The sequence below is a fragment of the Eulemur rufifrons genome, chromosome 7 (assembly GCF_041146395.1).
Source record: "Eulemur rufifrons isolate Redbay chromosome 7, OSU_ERuf_1, whole genome shotgun sequence".
In the NCBI taxonomy this organism is placed as follows: Eukaryota; Metazoa; Chordata; class Mammalia; order Primates; family Lemuridae; genus Eulemur; species Eulemur rufifrons.
The window spans coordinates 278,492,120-278,514,418 of NC_090989.1; the positions used below are offsets into that span (position 1 = coordinate 278,492,120).

Genomic DNA, 22,299 nt, shown 5'->3' on the forward strand with positions numbered 1-22,299 from the left:
TGTGTTATTAATCCTTATGCCAAGTCTAAGAGCTAGGCACCATCACCATCCTCCCTAAAATGGGTGCACCGAAGCCCAGGGTCACAGAGCGCCTGAGGGTGGGCCAGGATTTGAACGTAGAACCCAGTCTCAGTCATTGTGCTGTACTGCGTCTGCCAGGGAGAGGAGGGAAGAGTCAAGGCCTGAGTCTTCAGGACCCTGTAAATTAGGAGGAGGAGGAGGAGGAGGAAGAGGAGGAGGAGGAGGAGGAGTAAGAAGAGAAGGAGGAGGCAGCAGACAGGCCTGTCAAGAGGTGGGGTGGAGGACAGGAGGAGACCCAGAAGGGGGTATGGCAGCCACATGTGCATGGCATCAAGGCTGAAGGTAGTTTGTGGGCTTTGGTGTCAGAAGGCCTAGGCTGCAGTCACTGTGTTGCCATTTCCTAGCTTCGCAACCCTGAGCAAGTCGCTTCACCTTTTCACTTGTGAGCTGGGGTGATGACAGTGCCTCCCTCAGAGGGTTGACGTGAGATTAAGCGAGGTAATGCATGAAAGCACATAGCATGGTGACTGACATGGAGCTGGAGCCAGTAAGTATAGCCACCCTCTCTGTCCTTAGTACCACCTCTTTGTTTAGAGGAGAGGGAGCCATGAGCCCTAGCAGCCTTTTCCACTATGAGGATGAACATTTCAGTTCCCTGGGGGACTGGGGAGCCCAGAGGATGAGCCCTGGAATTAGGATCCTAGTATTGGCACAGCCTCCTACATGGACCCTTTGGGGATCCTCCCAGGGCCTGGGAGCCTCGGGACTTGCCCCTTCTGGGCTTCAAGAGCATTCTTTCCCCATGGAAGCCCCAACCTGGGGTAAGAGGCTCCCCACACCTAGGCTGGAACAAGGGCCCCACGCCAGCATTTCTGAACTCCCACCCTGTCCTGCGGGGCTTTGGTGGTCTGCACTACCAACTCTTCTCCTGCAGCAGTTGCAGCAGCAGCAGGCAGAGAAGGAATGAGTCCTCACTGCCCCCTGGCAGTTTTGCCAAATTTGCTGTGTGTGTGTCCCTCTTGCCCCAGGTATGTTTGCTGTCTGGGGCCACACAGGCCCTGCCTTGGTCAGCGTGCACCTCCCTCTGAGTGGCTGTTCCCTGGCTGCTTAGGCCTCTCTTGGGGTGGGCCAGTCACCTTGCGGGTGGCACAGACAAGTTCTGCCAGGTCTCACCTTGTACGTCTCCCAGTTCCTGAAGAAGTTGACAGAGCCGTCCAGCCGTCTCTGGATAACGGTCCAGCCCCCAGGGTCATGCCTCTGGTCGCACCACACCTGCATGAGGCGGTTGGTATTCTCTGGTTTCACTAGGTAGATGGAGCTGGTGTCGTGACCATCCTCCAGGGCCTGCAGGCAGTCTCTCCACGGGCCTGGGGACACAGACATGCACACGTCACAGACCTGCCTGTCACTAGGCTGCACCCCTCCTGCCCCTGCAGCAGGCACAACCTCTGGCAAGGCTTTGGCTGGGAGCCACAGGCTTGCAGTTTAAGAGGACCAATTTTTGTTTTGGAAGTTTGACAAATAATATAAAGACCAGAGCCTAGGATTAGGGGGTCAGGGTGCCCGGACTCCAAACTCACTTCCTCCCCTCACTCCCTCAGTGTGATTTTGGGAAGGCCTGCTCATTTCTCCCAGCCCTCAGTTTCCCTCATTTGTAGATGGGAGATCATATTTCCCTCATTCAGTGTTGTCAGGATTGCTGAGATCATTTGGATGGAAGTTCCTGGAGTGACTTTTTAAAAGTTAATTTTATTGGCAAAGAGAGATGTGTGCCCACTAAACGTGACAACACCAATCAGTGCAAGTGTGGCCTCTGATGGCCCTGCTTCATCAGGGAAACTGCTCTACCAGACTGCTGTTCCTGAGTGCTGGGGGCCAAGTTTGATGGGCACGCCTCAATTCCGATTCCACGACTGCCTTTCCAATGACAGCGCTTCATGACAACTTCTGCAGTTTTTAGTAAATGAACTTCCATAGAGTCACGGGCCCAGGCTGTGCCCAGAATTTGGCCATGTAGCCCAAGACCTCAGGATATTTCTGGGATTCGTACGTTGGTCTCCAAGCATCTTTTTGGGGGGATCAGGTTCCCTTTCTGCTCAGTCTGTTATTTTCCAAAGGAAGCTTACTGAGGGCTAGATGCTCAGAACTTACTCTGTGAGGTCTGTAGGCAGGTCCATGAACTTAAAAGATGATGTCCAGGACACATCTCAACCCATAGCTCTCTTCAGGAACTCAGACCAGCAGGGTGCTGTGATTCTGTGACTTCACTGTGCTTGGGTGCCTCCCACCTGCCCTAGTGGTTTCTTGTATTCTGATGTCGGTCACATCAGCAAGAAGGTACAAACTTGAGTCACCAAGGTCTGGACAAGATGGGACCTATCTTTTTGATCTGAAGAATCTTCAGAAGATTTTCAAGGCTCAGCCATTCAAATACATAGTTTAAAATAATCACCACACTTTGCTTCAGTCTCTTTAAAATATTCCCAGATTGAGAATGGTTAAAAGTGCTAAGGAAAATTCCATCTTGTTCTATTAATTTGTGTATTTATTCAACAACCATGTATTGGGTCCCAACCCCTGTAGGGTCTGTGCTGATGCCCACTAGGGAGGAGCTGCCCTCACACCTCCTCTCGACGTGAATTCTGGGGAGTCCTGTCCTTTCTCTTCCTGGGGTTGGGGGCAGAGGGATGCCCACAGTGGCAGGTGTGGTCAGCTCTTCCTGTGCAGATCAAACTTCTCAGATTCCTTCCATTCTGGCTGGTGATTGGGCTCAACTAGTTCACAGGTGATGATCAAATAGGAAAGATGTGGGTTTTTGGTCTTTGTCGGATGTCGCGGGTGAGTTGTCTGAGGCCTTGCCACCGTGTCTGAGCACCTCCTGGAACCTGGCGGGGCAGCAGCCGTCTTGCTCATCCCTCAGTCCCCAGTGCCTGACACAGCACTGGGAAGAAAGGTCGGTTTGGGTGCTGACAGTTAACCTGGGGGGCTTCTCCCTTCATCTCCCAAGGAGAAGCTCCTCTCTCCCACAAGGGATGGGGCAGAACCTTAGGCGCCCCACCACCGGGCAGCAGATGTGGCACAAGCAGCACTTTCTTTGCCTGGTGCAACTTCCTGCCTTTGGCCCCCTCAGTATCTGTCCTGGGGAAGGGGAGGCCAGACTTCCAGAAAGAGCATTCACAAAGAAGAAAAAAGTTGTGATTGTGTTCAGCCCAAGCCCCAGAGACCAAGGCAGAGAATGGGAGTTTGTCCCCACCAGCTGGAGCAGAACACCAGTGAGCTTGGGAGGCCTCCCAGCTCCTTACCAAGGCAGCAGCTTAGGAGAGGCCGTCTGCTGCAAATGCTGGTGACGGAGTATCCAGCAGAAGCCTGCGGAATGATGCCCCCTGAGAGCAAGCAGCGACCTCTTCCTGCAGAGTGCGCAGGCTGCCGGGAGTTGTCAGACGGAGGAAGAGGGGTGGCCTCAGGGCTCCAGCCTGAGCTGCTTTTGTGGGTGCCCACAATGGTTTCATTTCACCTTTGGCATTTCTACAAAGAACTCTTTAAAAGGCAAGTGTTTGAAAATGTTTTGGGCCCACCGGTTCCTTTAAGAATTTGGGGAAAGCTACCTTCTATTCAGAAAAATGCATAGACTCCCACAGTTTTGTATATAATCTCAGAAGGTAAGTGGACTCCCAAAGTCCAGGTTAGGAACTCCCAGCTCCGAGCGAGTCCTGACTGGCAGAGTAGTAGTGAAATGACAGCCAGTGCATCCCGAGTATTTCTTAGGTGCCAGGCCCTGTTCCTGGCCCTGCCCACGTGTTTCTACACTTGACTCTCCTGACATGCCTGCTCGGTAGCAGTAGTGTCCCTACTTTACAGTGAGGAAACCAGAGCACAGGGACCTGAGGGGACACCCTTAGGTCACATGGCTTGTAAGGGGCAGAGCAGGCACATACACCCAGGGGTTCTGGGTGTGCAGAGCCCACACTCTAAAGCACTCTTCCCTCTCCGAGCCAGAGTGAACCCAAGGGTAGTGAGCCCAGGCTGACTTATCTGTGTCCCTAGGACTAATTTTAATCTTTGCCCATCAGCCAGGTTAAAAAAATAAAAATTTATAGTTCTTCTTTGTAAAGTTGTTAAACCTTTTAAAGTCTTTATTGGTGATTTTTTTTCTTCTATGCATACCTTTTGGTGTCCATTGCCCATTTTCCACTATTTTGGTATCTTTTATGATATAGAAGTAGTTTTCCTTTTTTTTCTGAGAGATGAATCTGATGATTCTTTGGGGCTTTCTAGAGTAGGTATAAAATAGGTAGAAGTGTCTGGTATTTTCTGTTACAAAAAAACCTCCGTATCTCTCTGTACTTCACATGGCATGCAGGACCCATTAGCTCCCACCCAGGACCACACATCCAGACCCAGTTTCCCTCAGAAACCCGTAGGAGAGCTCTGCAAAATCTCCTGCATTCAAACACATTCCCTTTTCATACATTAAAGGCAGCAGTGGCAAAGGTCAGAAACGTAAAGGATGGATGAAAATTCGCCAGAAAAAGTTAACACTGAAAAATTGGCAGCAGCAAAATTGCCAGGTGGAGCCAATAAAATGGCCAAACCCAAACATCCAACTTTGATGGGAAATCTACAACAGCAACATATAAATCATGCAGTGATGAGTCTGTAATTGTCACGTTTGAATAATGCCATTGTGGAGGGTCAGGAGAAGCGTCTGACCTGCACTGAGCAGCCGTGGTTGAGGTATGGCGGGGGCAGAACTCCACGCTTGGAGTCAGGAGCCCTCGGCACCCATCCTGGCGGCTTTGCCTGCTCAGTGTGACTTTGGGCAGCTTCCTCACTGAGCCTCAGTTTCTTCTGTAAAATGGGGGAAGGACCCTGGCTGTTCTGAGGGTCTCGTGAGCACGAGAGCACCCAGCGTGGAGGCCAGCCAGGGCAGGTGCTCTGTGAAGATTATCCTCCTTTTTCCTTTGAAACATGAAAGCTGACATTTTTGAAGCTGTTCATCCCCAACCCCCACCACATACACGTGTTACTATATTTCCTTTCAATTTCCAAGACTAAATGTAAGATTATTTACTAATAGATATTTTCCACAAGGCATATTTTAAAAGTCAGAATTTCAGAGGAGAGGGCCACAAAGATATGTTGAAATAAAGAATGGAAATCTTTTTGTCAATGAAACTGAATTTTCAGTGTGCAGTGGGCAAAGCGCTCCCTTTGGAACAGTGCGAAGTGTCCAGGCGGTATTTAACTTGGCTTCCCTTCTGAGAGGGCAGCTCTGCCGGGAGCACCAGGCCAACACTAACTCGGCGGCACCTGGGCTCCGAGTGGAGTGAGCGCCTCGACCTCATCTCTATAAAGACCATATTTACACTCTCAGCAGAGCGGTAGCGAATGTTCCACGTGGAGAGAAGTGCAGCACCGCAGCCAAGTTGAGTCTCTGTGGCTCCCTGGAGAAGCAGTGAGGGTGGGGAAGGCACACAGCCTGGGAAAGGGGCGTTGGCATTCGGGAACAGAGCCCCGAGCCCCAGGGCTGAGCCCTGCTAAGTGTTGGAGGAGAGCAGGTTTGGGTGCCTAAACCCCTCCCTGTTTCCCTCCTGCCCCCTGGGGTTCTTGACAGGGAACACAGCCTCCTGGGAAATCAGCAGCCGCTTCATTAACGGCTGAGTAGGTGCTCGCTACCCACAGTGCAGGGCCTTTCTGGTAAAGCCGAGTTGGAGCTGGCAGCTAGGCCAGGCCAAAGTGTAAGCATAACTTCCTGTTCCCAGTTTTCTCCCTGTGGTTCTGGGGCAGAACAGCGTCAGCCTGACTCTACCCACTCAGACCTGGTGGAGAAGTGGGCTCACACACTGCGGGAGCTTTCAGTGCAGTGACCTCTCCCACTGGGGAAACGTGGCTCCCTGAGTCTCTCACCTTGAGGCTGGGAGCTGAGAAGTGGGGCTTCTGGGTGCCGGAGGGCTGCCTCTCCTCCCTGGCTGTGCCACGGGGGGAAGAGCAGAGTCCTTCCGGGCCATGAGCCTGACTGGACCACGTGGCTGGCCAGTGGTCTGATAGGCCTCTCCACCCACTAAGCCCAGCCCCAAGTGTCAGGACCTGACCACCTTAGGCCATGTAAAGTGGGCCATGGCCCGTGGGAAACATTCTGGGGAGCTGCTCCTGGGAATGTTTTAGTCCATATGTGGGCACTGGGGAGAGCCTTCTGGGATATCGCTAAGACACATTCTGCTTTTACATCAGAACTGTTTGCTGTTTTCAATTATTCTCACTGATGGTCTGTCTCCAAAAAGTCTTTTTGCCACTCCCTGAAACATTTTTCTAACAGGAGAAATGACTAATTGTTGAAATTGGATCTGCAGTTTCCTACCCCAGTGAGTACATCTGAGTGCCAGGGCACGTGGACTGCTTAGGTGTGAGTCCCACCCTGGCCAACATCAGGACTCCCTGGGAGTCCGGTGAGGGCAGGAGGACAGGCAGGGGCTGGGGGTGTGGAATGGGATGTGAGGGGCAGTGGTGAGCAGCAGCTACATGCGATGCCCAAGTCTCATTTATCCAGAAGGCCTGGCAGAGTAATATTTTGGTGATGGACATATATATTCTATGTAAATCACTACTTTTCAGTGAACAAGACTGCAAAACAATAACCTAAACACAGGAATAGCTTGTATGCTCCCAAAGGTATCTCAGTTCCTGCAGAGCCTCAGAGTTGACATCGTGCGTGTCATTTCTGATAGTTCCAGGGAAAAGGTCCAAATGCTCGTGCCTACTTTCAGGCCATTTCAGTCCTCAGACGATGGGCACAGTGCCTGGGACCAATAAGCTTTTCAGGAGTTTATGAAATATATAAGGCCTAAAAAAACTTACTGGCTCCAAAATATGAAGAGAAAACTACAAAATCAAAATTTATTAGTATGTAACTAAATTTCTACAAAGTGTAACATCTTGTCATGTTTATTGTTAATTTTGTCTTCATGAAAATGTTACTACTTTTGAAAACAATTTGTAGGTTAGATTTTTCTCACTGCCCAAGAATTCCTGAACATGCCTGATGTTTGCTGAGAAGTCAGAGCCAACCATAAATTAATTGAGTTACTCTTAGCCAAATAATTTTAAGGGCAAAATTATTAAATCCTTTCAAAATTGTTACAGTAAAAATTATATTAGATGTGTGAGGTGGGTGTATTTAAATGCACTTGATACAGTCTGAGGCCTCCCAGTAAGAGCTCTTAGAGCCCAGGAAGGGATTAAAGGGGTCCTGCTTCTCCTGTTTGTACTGTTGCTGTCCAAGGAACACTTTCAAAAGCTCTGTGCCCACTGTTAGGTTTCCTTCAGTGCAGTTGGGCAGGAGGAGAACAGGGGCTTTAAAGCAATTTTAAAATGAGGTTAGATTAGAAGGAACTATGGTGCTGTCACTGTACACAGAGGTGAGCAGCTCGCTGTGGCTCCCTGGCACTGGTAGGAGTAAAGCCCTGGGCTCCCTGGGGGCAGTGGTCAGTGGTGCCCAAGGCTGCCTGGGTGAGGGAGGTCTCTGGACATAGAGGTGGGCAGTGTACTGAGGCTCCCCAGGTGCACCATTGAGAGTGACCAGGGCTCTCAGCTCAGAGACTGGGGGTGCTATTCTGCAGACACATCATGGAAGAACTTGTCAGACCCCTGATTGCAATCCACAGATACTGGACAGATGGTCGTGCTGTGGTTGGCCAACCTGTTACCCTTTCCAAGGAAGGGGGTCAGCTTTGTCAGGGGCTTCTTAAGGAACCTATGTTGGCTTTCATTGATTACCTTTTAATCTTTTAAATGCTCATAAACCCCGTTTTATACTTTTTTCTATAATTTTACTGGGGCTTGATCACAAGCCAACTGGCATGTAATTTCTGGTATTACATCCTTTTTCTCTTTCTGAAAGCAGAACATTTGTCTGGCACCAAGCCTGGTCTTTATGATTTCTTGATGACTGCCAGCAGTGGCTCCTAGAGCACATCTGCAAAGCCCCCAGCCCTCCTCACTGCCTCTTCCAGGAAGCCTTCCCTACCCCAGAAGAGCTACTTAATCCTGCTTGGGGTTCCCCAAATGCCTCCTCTCTCTCTCTCTACTGGAATATAATAAGAATGATGATGACTATATATCTAGAGCCTGCCACCTACCATGTTCTTTACACACCATTTCATTTCATCCTCACGAGCTGCTGCAATGATGAGAAAGCCAAGGCTCAGAGAATCACCCCGTTGGAAAGTAGAGAATCTGGGATTAGAACCCAGGTCCACCTTCTGTGCTGTGGTTTTCACACCACTTTAGGATTGTTGGGGGTCTGTCTCCCATTGGACCGTGGGCTCCTTCGGGGCAGGAGCCTTCTTGGGGCAGTGGGTATCAGTCTTCCCAGTCGCAGGCTCGCTCCGGAGTCCCGCCGTGCCCCACGTGCCTTCCACCGTCCTCCCTCCTCCACTTTCTCACCACCATGAGCTGCCTTCCCTTCGTTCCCTTCATTCTGTGCCTTCCAGCTTGAGAACCAATAATAATGAATCCATCTGGAAACAGGGACCCCACAAAAAACAATAATCCACATTCGGACCAAACCCTGGCAAAGGAAACCTGTTTTGTGGGAAAGTCTGGACGGGCTGCAGTGGAGTCTGCACATTATGTCTGGGATGGTGCCAGATGTGTGGCTTTTGTTCTTTTGGACTTTATGCTAGACATACCATCTGAGAGACTTAATTTCAACATTTAGTAATTTAAAAGCTATTTTATTTGTCATTTAAATTATCGTATCTTAGTAAAATTTTTCTGTGTATGTACAGTCATTTTAACTTAATTATATTCAAAAAATCTATTAAGGAAAAATTACTTATTCATTTTTAGAGTCCGGAGTGCTAACCATTATACCATGGAACCACTTTATTCACTCATTTTTTTAAAAAAAGGATCACATAAAACTACTCTACTCCGGGGCCTGTAGCTCTGTTGGCTCATCTTGAGATATAGGACGAGGACCGTCAGGCTTATTTTCAACATAATCTTCGTCCAGATTCATCCCAGGGAGAGCTGATGTTGTAGGTGGGGACTGTCTCCAGTATTCCCATAGATAGGTCTCCACTGCCTGTGTCCTTTGTTTGGTGCAGATAGAAACCACTAGAAGCACATTTCATTACTTTTACAATAGCAAACTGTCTTAGTCTGTTTCCTGCTGCTATAACAGAATACCACAGGCTGGGTAATTTATAAAGAAAAAAAGTTTATTTGGTTCATGGCTCTGGAGGCTGAGAAGTCCAAGAGCATGGCACTGACATCTGAGGGCCTTCGTTCTGCATTATCCCATGGTAGAAGGGCAGGTGAGCACACGAGAGACAGAAAAACAAGGATCGAACTTTGTCCTCTCATCAGGAGCCCGCTCCTGTGATAACCAGCTTACACCTGCAATAATGGCATTATTACATGCATGAGGGCAGAGCCCTTGTGACCTAATCACCTCTTCAAGGCCCCACCTCCCAATACCATTATGTTAGCAATTAATTTTCAAATAAGTTTTGAAAAGGACATTCAAACCATGGCATGAACTAACCATTGGGCTCAACAAATCCAACCAACTTTGTTTTAGACACTTTGTAGTATTAGGCTAACTTAATACTGCTTTATCTTTTGCGGGGGGGCGTTTTGGCAGCATCTCAGGGTACAATATAAATTCACCGCAACAATCCATCTGTATGATTAGTGAGCTGGCCACAGATGCCTGATCGCCAGGATTTTCTAGATTTCCGTCAGTTTGCCAAGTGCCAAACTGTTGGGATTTCCAGGCTGCAAGATGCCAGATCACCAGACTTTTGACAGTAACAAGCTGATAGTTTATCTCCTCTGGCTGTAAATAGCCTGAGCATTTAGCTGAATGTGTCCCTAGGAAAACTGCCTGAGGACTGGAGCTTTCCATCACCTCAAAAGGCTCTTTGTGTCAGCTCCCCAGGGTACCAGAGGAGGAGGAAGAGAAAGCAAAGTAAGAGGTAAGACAGCCCCCTGGGAACCATCCAGGTGGGCCATCTTCCTTGAGTGGCTTTTGTTTAGGAGGAAGCTAGCCAAGAATGTTCTTTGAGATATCACTGGATTACATAGTTGGTAATGAATTTGGGAATCTTACTTTGTTTAACTAAAAACTCTAGAAATAATACACTCCAGTGGAAGCAACACACACCCTGGAGGCAGGTGACCTGGGCAGGCTTTTCCATTAGCCTCTGTGACCTTGAAGGCTGAGTCAGGGGTTGCCACAGTCACCCGCCCTCACCATCATCACCACACCTTGTGCTCTCCAGCTCTCTGCAGTGCTCAAGGCTGGAAGCCCAGTGTGCTGGCGCAGGTCCACCTACACGCAAACCAGCACCTTTCACCTGCATCCCTGCCAGCTTGCCCTCCAGAAAGGATGGACACCATGGCATCATGGATTTCATTCTCTATTGTGCCGAGAAACCACAATCTCATGTACAGGGTGAAATAAAATACAGGGAGAAGACTCCATCCAGGAAAACAGTCTTGTTCAAGTTGTCCATGCCTTCCTGTCTGTAGTCCATCTGTTGTGGGAGAGCCTTGGTTTCCATCTGTGCACTGTTACTACACAGTGATAGGTGGCAGCGTGGGGGCTACTTAAGGTAGCCAGAAGATCGTATCTACTGACATTTATATATTTAGAGCTAATATTTAAAGAAGTCAGGACTTCAGACTTAGCTATACATTGAAAGACTTAGCTATACATTGAAATGCTGAACAGAAGTAACCACAGAGGATATGTCCAGATTTGATAAAAATTAAAAATTAGATTTGCCTGCAGCTTCAGTTGAGTCCTCTTGCTAGGAGTCAGATGCACATTGTGTTTTCTGTTGGAGAGCTCAGTTGGTTCCTGCGAGGCCTGGGAAGGGGCAGCATGGTATTGGTGGGTTTGTAGCAACAGTGTTTTGTGTTATTAGAACCATGAGTGTTCTAATAACAAACCCACCACCTCCGTTCCCACAGCTTGTTTAAAGGAGCTCCTTAGAACCTGGTACCAGGAAGTCGTGACAGAAGGTCCAGTCCCTGGCAGCTGGGGCCAAGCCAAGCATTCATGGGACGATCTTCCCCCCTCCAGCCTCCCCATGGAGATGTGCAGCATCTCAGAGTAGTTAAGATAGACTTGGGTTTGAGCCTTGCCTCAATGACTTACTAGCTGTGTAATCTTGGCTAAGTTACCTGACCTCTCTGAACCTCAATATCCTGGAAGTTATTGGTACCTTTCTAGCTTTGCCCCCGACAGGCTCTGTGACAGGAAGGCTGTGTGAGGGGATGCGAGAGGCCCCTAACAGTTCTAATATTTCATGATTTTATGGCCCCTTCTTCATCCATTGAGAAATAAACTGAGCTGGTTACGTTCTCATTCTCAGGAGAGAAAACAATTAGAAGTACCTACTGCTTTTGGTCTTCAAAGATTTGTTTCTGACAAAGCCTGGCCACGGGAGCTGGTGGTGGCCTTGTCTTTTCCTCCCTGACGGATCTCTGGGACAAGCACTGTGCAGGAGGGCTGGCATGTGCAGGGTGGGCTGGAAACAGCCTCCCAGAGCCCAGGCACCATCCTGTCCTTGTCCTCTTAGAGAATGACCCCTGCAGCCTTCCTCTTTAACAGCAGCAGCAGGACCCCTCAGCACTGGCCCTGTCACAGTATCATCCTAACCAAAATGCCCCCAGGGCTGGCCAGACCTGAGAGAGATATGACAAAGCCCAAGTGAGAAGCCAAGAGCCATCTGCCCTCCTGTGCCAGCCTGTGCCTGTCCCGCTGTGGCTGGGAACAAGCCCGAGAGTGCAGCTTCAGATAAGCGACCACAGCTCCCTCAATCCCCAGGGGCAGGGCATGCTGTGGGCTGAGCAGCCCAGACAAAGAGGAAAGAGCGGATGGCTCTGGGTTGTCAAATGAAAGATTTAAAAGCTGCCATGGCTTGGGTGCAAAGGTGTTTCTGGCTAGGCAGTTGTTCCCAGGAACAAAGGATCTGTTGGGCTAGAGCACAGAGGACGGTTTTGTCTTACAGGACCAGAACCTGCCCTAAGCTGTCCGAATAGGCCTGATAAGAGCTATCTGCTGATTGGCTGGGCCGACTGCTCGGGAGCGAGACCATCTGCTTATTCCTCCCAGTTTAGTCCAACACCAGGAACCGGGAATGGGCGGGGCCCTCCCCTAGTTGCTCACTTTCTGGCTCTACCGCTCATGCAGCGTCCACGGCTGGGTGCTCAGTCCCAGCTGGGAGCACTTTGTGTGGGAGCTCAGCAGTGAGATGGGTCACAAGAAATCTGCTGCTAATGATCAAGTACCAACATTTGGGGAGACTTTGCTTAAAAAAAAAAAAAAAGGTAAATTATCATGCATTCAAGTTGTCCCCATAATGAGATCCCTGCCATTCCTTCCCATGCTGGTGTGCCTTCTAAGTGAGAGACAAAGGGTGGGTGAGTGCAGAAGCCTTGGGTACACAGCCCACACTGGACTGAGAACACAAAGAAGTAGGGCCTGGGGATCACTGGGGTACCAGGAGTAGCACCATGCCCCTGTATCTTTGCATGAACTCATCTCCATCAGGGACCCACTAATAACGTGGTTTCCCAACTTCCAGGTCTGCCTGGGAAACTCTCACAAATCCTTAAAGATGCAACAAGGAAGTGCTGCTTCTGGAGGGGAACCTCTCCCTTCCCTCCAGGCAGGCTCAGTCATGCCACCTCAGTGTCTGCCTAGCCTCTCATATGCCCCTCTGTGAGGCACTTAGCACGCTAGGGTATTACTGCAGTGACCAGACAGGCCAGTTTTCACTGCATTCCTGATTTTAGGTACTTTGTTATGTTGGCTCCATAAATTCTCACAATGTTCTGGAAATTTTGGCTTTGACAGATGCTCCCTCCCAGAGAAATCCTTTGTCAGACTTTCTGTGCTGATCTTAGGGGAATTGGATGGATCTCAGATGTATTCGTCCACCTGCCACCTCCCCCATACTGAGTTCCTGGAGATCTGGGACCAGAGTTGTCACCAGCTCCCCCAAGTCTAGCACTGTGACCAGCATGAAGCAGGGCTTAGCCAGTGTTGGCTGATATGACATTACATGCTTGATTGTATTGAATTTCCTCAACATAACCTTGTGAAGCTGTGAGTCTTGTCCCCATTTTACAGAGGAGAAAATTGAGGCTCAGGGGAGTTAAATAATGTTCTCATGAGCAAACAGCTAGCAAGGGCCAGAGCCTGGGTGTACATGCAGGTCTTTATTCCTATGCTATATACTTACTAGCATAGTTTAAGCTCAGAAATGTCCTGAAATTGTTGAGTTAGAAACTGGAGATGCTTAGGTGAGAGGAGATCTGTTGGGTAACCACTGAAACCAGCCTGATTCACTCAGGATCATAACAACATTCAGCCAAGCCTTCATTTGGTGTCCAAGGGCACGTTCTCCCCTCTGGGTATTCTACCAAATTAACACACCCTGCCTCTCTTTTGGAGCTTCTGATTTAAAACTGCATTGGTACCCCTTAAATTTACAAATTAAAAAACAAAACACCCCAGACGTGTGTACAGATAGAACGCCAGAGCTAAAAAGGGATTGATTGTTTTACTCTCTTTGTTTTAAGATGAAGAGACCAAGATCAAAGGCAACTCATAGCTTACTGTGGGCCCAGCACTGTGCTAAACACATTTTTTTTTTTTTTTTTGCAGTATTTCATTTCATAGACATGCCAACTGGGAATAGATTAAAATAGTGCCTACCGGACGCTACCTGATGGGCACTGTTTTAATCTATCCTCAAGTGACCGATGAGGAAACTGAGGTTCAGAGGGACAAAGTGACTTGCCTAATGTCCCAGAGCTAATCTGTGGAGGAACCAGGATTTGAATCCAAGTCAGTCTACTCCAAAGCACTTGCTCTCAGCCCCTTATACTCGGGCCGGGTCTTTCCTTCGAGGTGCTACAGCAGATGCCCTGCCCTGCATCTAGGTCCCCCACCACCAGCTGGCCTGAAAGCGATGCTGCTTTTGTCCTTCACACTGGCCACCCTCCTGCACTCAAGTTCAGCCCCTCTCTGGAATTAGCAAGAAGCTGCTCTTCCCAGTACTGGTGATTACTTTTTAAAGTGTGAAATAATAAATATTATAGGATACTTTTAGTAAAAATATCTCCCTGCTTATACAATGAAGTGGTACCAAAAGCACTGACTTGGAGCAGATACATGGTTTGTTTTTGCAAAGACAAGTCTAGTTCTCATATTGGCAGCCCACTGGGAAGGCTAGAGTGTCCTGCATGAAGGAGAGGCTGAGCTTCACGGAGCTGGGCTTGTGCTGACGTCCTGACAGGGAGCCTCTGGCCTGTTCCACTCAGAAGTGAGGATTCCCAGACTCCTAAGGCATAGAGGAGTCGCCAGGGCCTTGAAGTGAAAAGGCCTGAATTCAATTCTAGCCTGAGGATCCTAAGCCTATGAGCAAGTTATTTAACCTGTCAGTAAGGAGCTGCAGGGGTTAATTATGTAATATATATGGAAATAGCCATGCTTATATCTTGGTTAAGCTTCAAAACATACCAGCAACCCCATTCCTCCCCCCATAATGGTATTCAGAGAATTGCCATATTTTAAGATGAAATGTGTATATAAGAGTATATGGAAGCATTGTTGAAAATTCTAGACCCTAAGAAATGTGTGGGCATTAGAAAGGACTCCTTCCCATCCCCCAACCCTACAATGTGTTTATCATACTTTTAATGTGATAACACTTTCTTTTCTTTTGGCCTGTTGTTTATTTGGTGAGCATTTACAGAATGTGCCAGGCATGATCCATGAGCTTGCAGGAGACACATCCTATCTGCCAGCACAGAGCATCTTGTGCAGAGCCTGGAAAACTTTAGGCCTTGGGTTCCTTCCTATCAGAAGTCAGAGAACATTTGCCCTCTTGTGAAACTCCTTGTATCCTAGTTCTACCTTTGAACGTCCGTCTAAGCAGTATGGTCCCCCCTCACCCTACTGACTCCCACTTGGTTCAGCCCAAGGGATCACTGGGGAATTGCTCAAGTCTTTGGCCCGGCTTCAACTGGCCGTGGCTTTTTCCCCACTTGTGGTAACAGCCAAGGGAAGCCTGGCTCTGCGGCCCACATGGATTGGGATCCCGGAAGGACTTACCCGATGGCTTGTCTGTGGAGGATGGGAGGCTGGTGAGGGTAGGCATGGTGGGCAGAGGGGGTGGCAGCACCTTCAAGTTCTGGTCACTCTGGATCTCATTCGTGGAGATCTGGTTGATGATGCGATTGTAGGTGGGTGGCTGGTAGACTCGGGGCGGCGTGGCAGGGGGCGGCTGGGGGACGGGCCTGGCCGCAGGTACCCTCTGGCAGTGCTCCTCGAGCTGCGCGATGATCTCTGATTGGTTGTGGGCCAGCGTGGCCAGGTGCTGGTACTTGTGCTCCAGGTCCTTGTACTTGCTGGCCAGCTGCAGCATGTCAGCTGTCTGGTTAAGGATCCTGTTCTCCAGCTGGGAGAGTTCCAGCGCGTTGTCCCGCTTGCGGATGATCTCATGCAGGAGCTGCATGTAGAGCTGTGTGACCCGTGAGTTCATGTTGCGGCTCTCCTTGCGCAGCAGCTTCACCTCACTCACAATGCCGCCGTCCACCTCCACCAGCTGCTGCAGCGTCTCAATCTGCCGCTTCTGCTTGAGCAGCTCGTTGTTGAGCAGCTCCAGCTCCTGCTTGTGCACTCGGTTCTCCAAGAGCACCTCAGGTTCCTTGGAGTTGACGCAGATGGCGCCCGTGACCCGCTGCTGGGGCACGATGAAGGTGTAGGTGCACTTGTCCTGGGACTCACCTGCCCGCTTGTACCTGTTCAGGTAAATGAACTCTCTTGGCGAGCCCTCCTCAGTGCCCTCAAAACCGTCCTCCTGGCCTGCAGCAGTTCCCATGGCAGCCAACAGTCCCAGCCACCAGCATGTCACACACAGTGGCCTCATGGTCCTTGCAAAATGCTGGTTATTCTTTGTGAATAGAATCTATGAAAGCCTGAAAGTAAACAGAGGGAAGAATCAGTGATGGTCCCCCCACTGCCAGTGCCCTGTGCCATTAGTGATCCCAGCCTTCCCCCCCAGCAAAGCTTTCCAAACACGCAGCTTCAGAAGGCCACGTTCACCATCCTGCAGTCAGAGAGGAGGACAGCCATTCTGCAAGCAACAGAAGGAGACAGGCAGCGCCCGAAAAGGGGAAGGGAAGGGCCCGGGGCATCTGAAGGCAGGACGCCATGGCCCTGCCACTCCTGGAGCCAGCTCCCATGTCCACGGCACTCTTGCTGAGCTCCTGGTGTGGAGCTCAAGAACAAAATCAGGGAAGCTACGGGCTGTTGTCCAATCTCCCTTCTCCTCCACCTCTGACTCCTCAGACCAATAAGTCTCCCCATTCTACATTCTCATACCCCATAAGCTTTCCCCTTGTAACACACACCACAGTTGTGATGAATGGCAGTTCTGTTTAATCTCTTCTGCCGGACTCTAAGCTCCACGAGGACAGGTCCTGTGTCTGATTCAACCCTGTTTCCCAGGTTGTTGTACCAAGCAGGGTCTTGGCAAATATTTGTTAAATGAATGAATTGCTAGACACGGTATGGAACGTGTTCAGTTTTTAGTGGACAGTGTCGGTGAAAGGAAGTGTCTGGTCACATGGCTCTAGTCTGTGTGTTAGCTAAGCTACAGAGCCCAAACAGGAACAAACAAATGAGCTCTTCTATAATAAATCCAAATATTTGCAATAGCCAGTGGCTGCATGGTCCTGACCACTGCAACGTGATTAAGTCAGAAGGGAGCAGAGCACAGACATGTGTCTCTGGATTGTTTTTGTTCTATTCTTGGACCATTCATCCCTTCACCAGATGTCCATTGAACATCTCCGGTGTACCTGGCAGTGTGCTGGCTGCCGGGGCTGCCGGGGCTGCAGCTACAGACGGGACAGAGCCAGCTCCTGCCCTCACGGGGCTTCCACATCATTACAGCGTTCCCAAGCGCTGTGAAGCAGGATCACATGCTCAGGGAGGGTATAACAGGGAACTGACCTAATGGAGGGGTCAGGAATGCTTCCCTGAGAAAGTGACCTTTACACTGACCCTTGAGGGATGAGGAGGAGTTAGGCAGGCCAAGGAGGGGAGGACATGCACTAGATGCTTCCTCTCGCCCACTCGAGGGCCTTGCACCAGCGGTCCTCCCCCACCTCTTCTGCGTCGTCACGTTTTTCCTATAGGCACACTGTTATTTCTCTCAACTTAAAACTCTCTGGCCTCACCTCCTCTCCAGCTACTGTTTCATTTCTCTGCTCTTCTTTTTAGCAAAGTCCTCCAAAGAACTGCATACAATCACTATTTCCAGAAAGTTCCTCTCTTCTGTTCTCTCTTGAGCCTACCCCGTCAGGACTTGCCCCCTCCCCTGCCCTCCACTCCAGGTGCCCTAGATGAGATCACCAGTGGTCTCCATTTGCCAGACCAAAGGGCCAGTTCTTGGTCCTCATTAGTATTTTGCCTGTCAGCTCTGTGGGGCTTGGTGGCTCCTGAACTACCTTTCCAGAACACCACCCTTTCCTCCGGCCTCCCTGGCTGCTCCTCAGCCTCCTTTGCTGGATCATCCTCATATTCCCGTGCTCTTGCTGTCAGACGGCTCAAAGCTCCTTCCTCAGACTCATTTACCTTGGTGGTCTCGTCAGTCTTTGTTTCCTTCAGGCACTGTTCACACCTGCATTTATTTCTCCAGCCCAGACCTCTCCCCTGGGCTCTAGACTCATGTCCAGCTGCATCTTTGACCTTTCACTTAGCTATTTACTAGGTATCTCAACTTACCGAGAAACGAACTCGTGGTTTTCCTCATATCTCCATCCCAACCTATTCATCCCAATTTTTCTGGCAACTCTGTTCTAGTTGCTCAAACCAAAAACCTTGAAGTCATCCTGGACTCCTTGGTTTCTTTCATACCCCACATCTAATTTCACTACCAAATTATGATAGCAATATCCTGGAAATATTCCCAGAATCCTACTGCTTCTCCCCACCTCCCCTGCCACCACCTGGCCCATCTCACCTACACCTCTCACCTGGCCAGTTGCAGGTGTCTCCTAACTGGTCTCACTCCCCTGCCCTTGTCCACCCTACAGTCTGCCCTCAACCCACCAGCCAGAGTGATCCTTTTAAAAAAGTTAGATCAGGTCACTCTTCTACTCAGGACCCTGCAAGGGTCCCCAGCTTGGAGAAAAAGCTAATGAGTCTCCAAGGCCATCCATGATCTGGCCCCTGCTCTCTCGCTGATCTCCTCCCTCACCCCTCTCCCCCAGCCACCCCTCCAGCCACACTGCCTCCTGGACGTTCCTCACTCAGGGCCCGTGCACCTGCTGTTCCCTGTCCAGATACTCTCGCTGCTGTCTTCACTGCTCACCCCCTTGCTCCTTTCAGGTCTTGCTGAAATGTCACCTTCTCAGTGAGACCCTCCCTGCTTATTTAAGATCGGGACCTCACCCCCCCGCCCCCCCACCCCCAGAGTCCTCATCACCATCAGATGCTGTCTCCCTGCTTAGCACGCGGCCTGGAGTACATCGGAGCTGGGGGTGGGGGGGAGTGCTGGGAAGAGGGATGTGAGGGCAGGGAGCCGTGGACAAGTGACTGCCCGAGGGAGGAGGGGCCACACCACGTTGTATTTATTAGTAACACCCACAACATCTGTTTACTGAGCACCTACCCTGTGGTGAAGATTTTGTAAATGTTTTCTGCTTTCTTGTATTTAAGGTAGTTGCTGCTGTTATTTATACTTTACAGATGAGGAAACTGAGACTCTGGGAGGCTCAGTGATTTGCCCAAGATCACAAAGCTAGAAGGTGGCAAAACCAGGGCTCCACCCTGGTCTGATGAACTTGAACCTTAAAACTCTTAATTACCACACAGAAATGTATTTAATCTGGTTTTTAGTAGTAAAAAGGTGTTAGCATCACCACTTTCTGCTTTCACATTAAGCTGTGTTAAAATAACAACCGTGACACAAGACCTAAAGGTTTTGTCCTCCCTGGACCCCTTTGGTCGCTTCTCCAGTGAGCACCCTGGGTCCAGGCTCCACCTTGTGCCAGCCAGTGGGCAGCTACAAAACAGACCCTGTGCTCCCAGGGGGCACGCTGAGCTGTTTTCCACTTAAGTGACAAAGCCCAAGCCCGGTTCCACTGGGCAGCTCAGGCCTTTCTGGCCAGGGAGAGAAAGGTGTTGAGAACTTCTGGTTTGGGTTCTGCTAGGAGGTAGGGCTGCAGTGATGTCAGTGGAAACCCGGCTGAGTTTGGAAGTGTTTGCCTGGTTTCCAACGGTGCTTTGGCAGCTCTGGCGCTGGTAGCCACGCCTGCCCCAGAACAATGGGAAAAACCTGCCCCTCCCCCCACCCTTCTGAGCTAGGGCCGGCCTGCTGGGCCACTGCCTTCCACTGCTTACCTGTAGCAGCTGATGACAAATACCTTTCTGTGCTGGGGTGGGCGTTGGCCTCAGCCATGGCCAAGAAACTGCCAGAGGCCCAGGGAGGCAACCTGGTTCCAGGAAAGGGTTGGTTTCCAAACCTTCCCAGGCATCCAGACCCGAGAGGGCTGCGCTATTTATCACTGCGTTCTGTCCCCTCCCAAGTGTGGGCTCTCACAGCTCCCCAAGCAAAGCTCTTGCCATTGGACTTGAGATCTCGAAGGCTGAGCCTCTTCGGTGAAATGGAGTGATCCAACCCACTTTGCACTCTAGGTAAGCAACATGAAAGCACTTCAGAAACTAGAGATTGGAATAATGTGATATCGGTAGGATAACAACAACAACAACAACAAAATGGTAACAATACAAACTAACAGTAAGGAGTGCTAAGTTTGGGCCAGGCATTGAGTTAAGCACTGTACCATCTCTTTGACTAACACACAGGGTTTCGGGTTTCAGGGTCCTTTGCATACACATTGTCTCATTTAATCACTCCAACATTCAGAACTAGTTATTAGTATGTTGCCTATTTTGAGAGTAAGGAAACTCAGAAAAGTGTGGGGTAACTGACTTGAGGTCACATTGCTAGGGGTGGGACCTCTTGAAACTGTATGCTTAATTCTGGTTCCCACTGTTCTGTCTCCATGGGGCCTGGGCTTAGTGGGGTGACTCGGAGCTGATTAGTTACAGGAAAGCAAGGGCAGTGTGCTGGGTGCCTGACATGCACTGTCCCAGGTAATCCAGTGGGGTTGTTGTTCCCTCCATTTTATCAATGGAGACATTGAAACCCAGACAGGCTAAGTGACTTGCCCAGGAACACACGGCAGATGAGAACTCGGGTCAGCCCGATACCAAGGGCCACACTCTTTGCACCGTGCTCAACCTTGGAGTCATTTATTTTCCTTAAAGATTCCAACCCTGATTTCCCCCTCCCCGCTCTAGCGTTTTGCTAGTTTGGCACTTCTTAATGGGCAGTAATGCGTTTGTTTACTTTTTGCTCTCTTGGTATTTATTCAACTAATTGCATCCCAAGAGAAATAACTCCCCCAAGCATTCCCGGCCATCTTAGGCCTGGAGAAGAACTCAGTTCCAATCAAAGTGATGCTCCTCAGTTTCTTCCTGTGACCAACAAAGAAAAGCAAGTCCAACTGTTTCCTTTGGCTTCAAAATTAAAATCAAAACGATTCTTAAAATTGCTTTTCCACATTGTATTGTGAGGAGTTTCCATTATGCACGGGCTTTTCCTCCCCACGGTGAGGCTGGTGTGACTGCGCCATGTGACAGCCTTTGAACACGGGGAGGCAGCCTCTCCAGGGCTTGAGCTTGGGTCCCACCCAGCCTCCAGTGGGCTGCATCTGAGTGTCCCTACTTGGCCTGGTGTGGTGGGGCCACACACTGTGTGTCCACATCCCTCTCACCACCACAGAGCTGCAGCCCAGGCAAGGGGCCACTTTGTGGGAAGAATCATCATTTTTATAAGACGGAGCTGTGTGTCCTGCCCTGTGGCAGAAGCTGCTGGCTGGGGGTATTCTTTTTGAGTCCTCACTCCAAAGGTCAGGAATGAGTAAAGTTCAAATAATAAAAATAATAACTACAGCCAATTATCACTATGGCTGAAACACTTTACGTACATCATTTCACTTAATCCTCCCAACAGCCCTGGGAGGGAGGCCCTGTTATTTCAGGGCCAAGGTGGCCCCAGTTGTGTACTGTGCAACTCTAGGCACAACTCACATTCATAGTCTTTGTAGCTGTGTATATTACAGCAGTTTTCTAATTCCCACAAAAATGGTTTTAAGGCTAACAGCAGGGCTGACCATTATCCCCGCTTGCATGAGGAAACTATTGAGAGTTGTAGACCATGAGTCATTTGTCCAAATCATCAAATTATTAAGTAGTGGAGCCAATAACAGAATCCCAAAATATACCTTACTGTGAATGTATAGAAACCAAAGTGCCAAAGTGACAGGAAATCCGGAAGAGATTGTTCTCTGATGCCCCAGGCAGAAGGAAGACAGGAGAGCCGTGGCAATCCCCAGGACTGCAGACCCCAAGGAAACCTCCATGTTAAATCTGGCTCTCAGGAGTTGTTTCATCATCAGTCCAGACTCCAGTCCTGCCTGGAGGACTCAGAACCCTGCCACCCCCAGCCAATACTGTCTGTGATCACAGATGAAGGCTGAGCACAAGTCCAGGCCAGAGGAGGCATCCCAGCACCGCAGGAGCCCTGAGAAGTGGGCCTCTGCCGAGGCAGTGAGGGAATCTGGAACTGCTGCTGGCCCCTGACGTCGGGGTTCTGGGAAGCTAGAAACTTGAGCTGTGCTTGAGTGAGTCTGATGGACCTGAGCATGAATCAAGATTGTTAAACGAACATCAGGACAGAAAAGAGACAGATGAAAACATCAAAGTTAACCAGCAGTTCCTACTAAAGCTGTTGAAATGTATAGTGTGCTGGTGGAGTGACAGCCAAACTGACGTGTAACCCAGGATGTGGGAGGGATCCAGATGAAGGAAAAGTCCAGAAGAAAAGGCCCCAGAGGGCCCAGCTGACCACATGACAAACAGTGTTAATAATAATGGCTGCGTTGTTTGCTGTGAACTTGTGTGCCCAACTACACTCTATCTCACTGGCTCAGGCAGCCTTCTAAGTAGGGGGCTATACATCCTGGTTGGCCCCAGTTGAAGTCTTTTGTCTTATGTAGTTATTAATAGCACCCTCTTTTCACTCTCAAAAGTATCCTGGTTGAGCAACAAATTATGTGGTCCCCTTACCTAGGAGAAAGTTATCATCTGCGTTTGGCGGTAGAAGAAACCCAGGTCCA

General features: G+C 49.7%; 2 protein-coding genes across 9 annotated transcripts in view; one reads left to right on the plus strand and one right to left on the minus strand.

Annotated features, from left to right (window-relative positions):
* Positions 1–22,299, plus strand: part of RALGPS1 (Ral GEF with PH domain and SH3 binding motif 1) — a 263,112-nt gene that overhangs the window by 146,471 nt on the left and 94,342 nt on the right. The gene's annotated exons all lie outside the window — the stretch shown is intronic.
* ANGPTL2 (angiopoietin like 2) overlaps positions 1–22,299 on the minus strand; it is a 33,989-nt gene that overhangs the window by 5,072 nt on the left and 6,618 nt on the right. Inside the window, exons 2-3 of the mRNA XM_069474679.1 lie at positions 15,158–16,023; positions 1,195–1,388 (exon numbers count right to left, since the gene is read on the minus strand). Of these exons, the coding sequence (XP_069330780.1) occupies positions 1,195–1,388; positions 15,158–15,974 (1,011 nt within the window). The 5' untranslated portion in view covers positions 15,975–16,023. The remainder of the gene's footprint in view (positions 1–1,194; positions 1,389–15,157; positions 16,024–22,299) is intronic.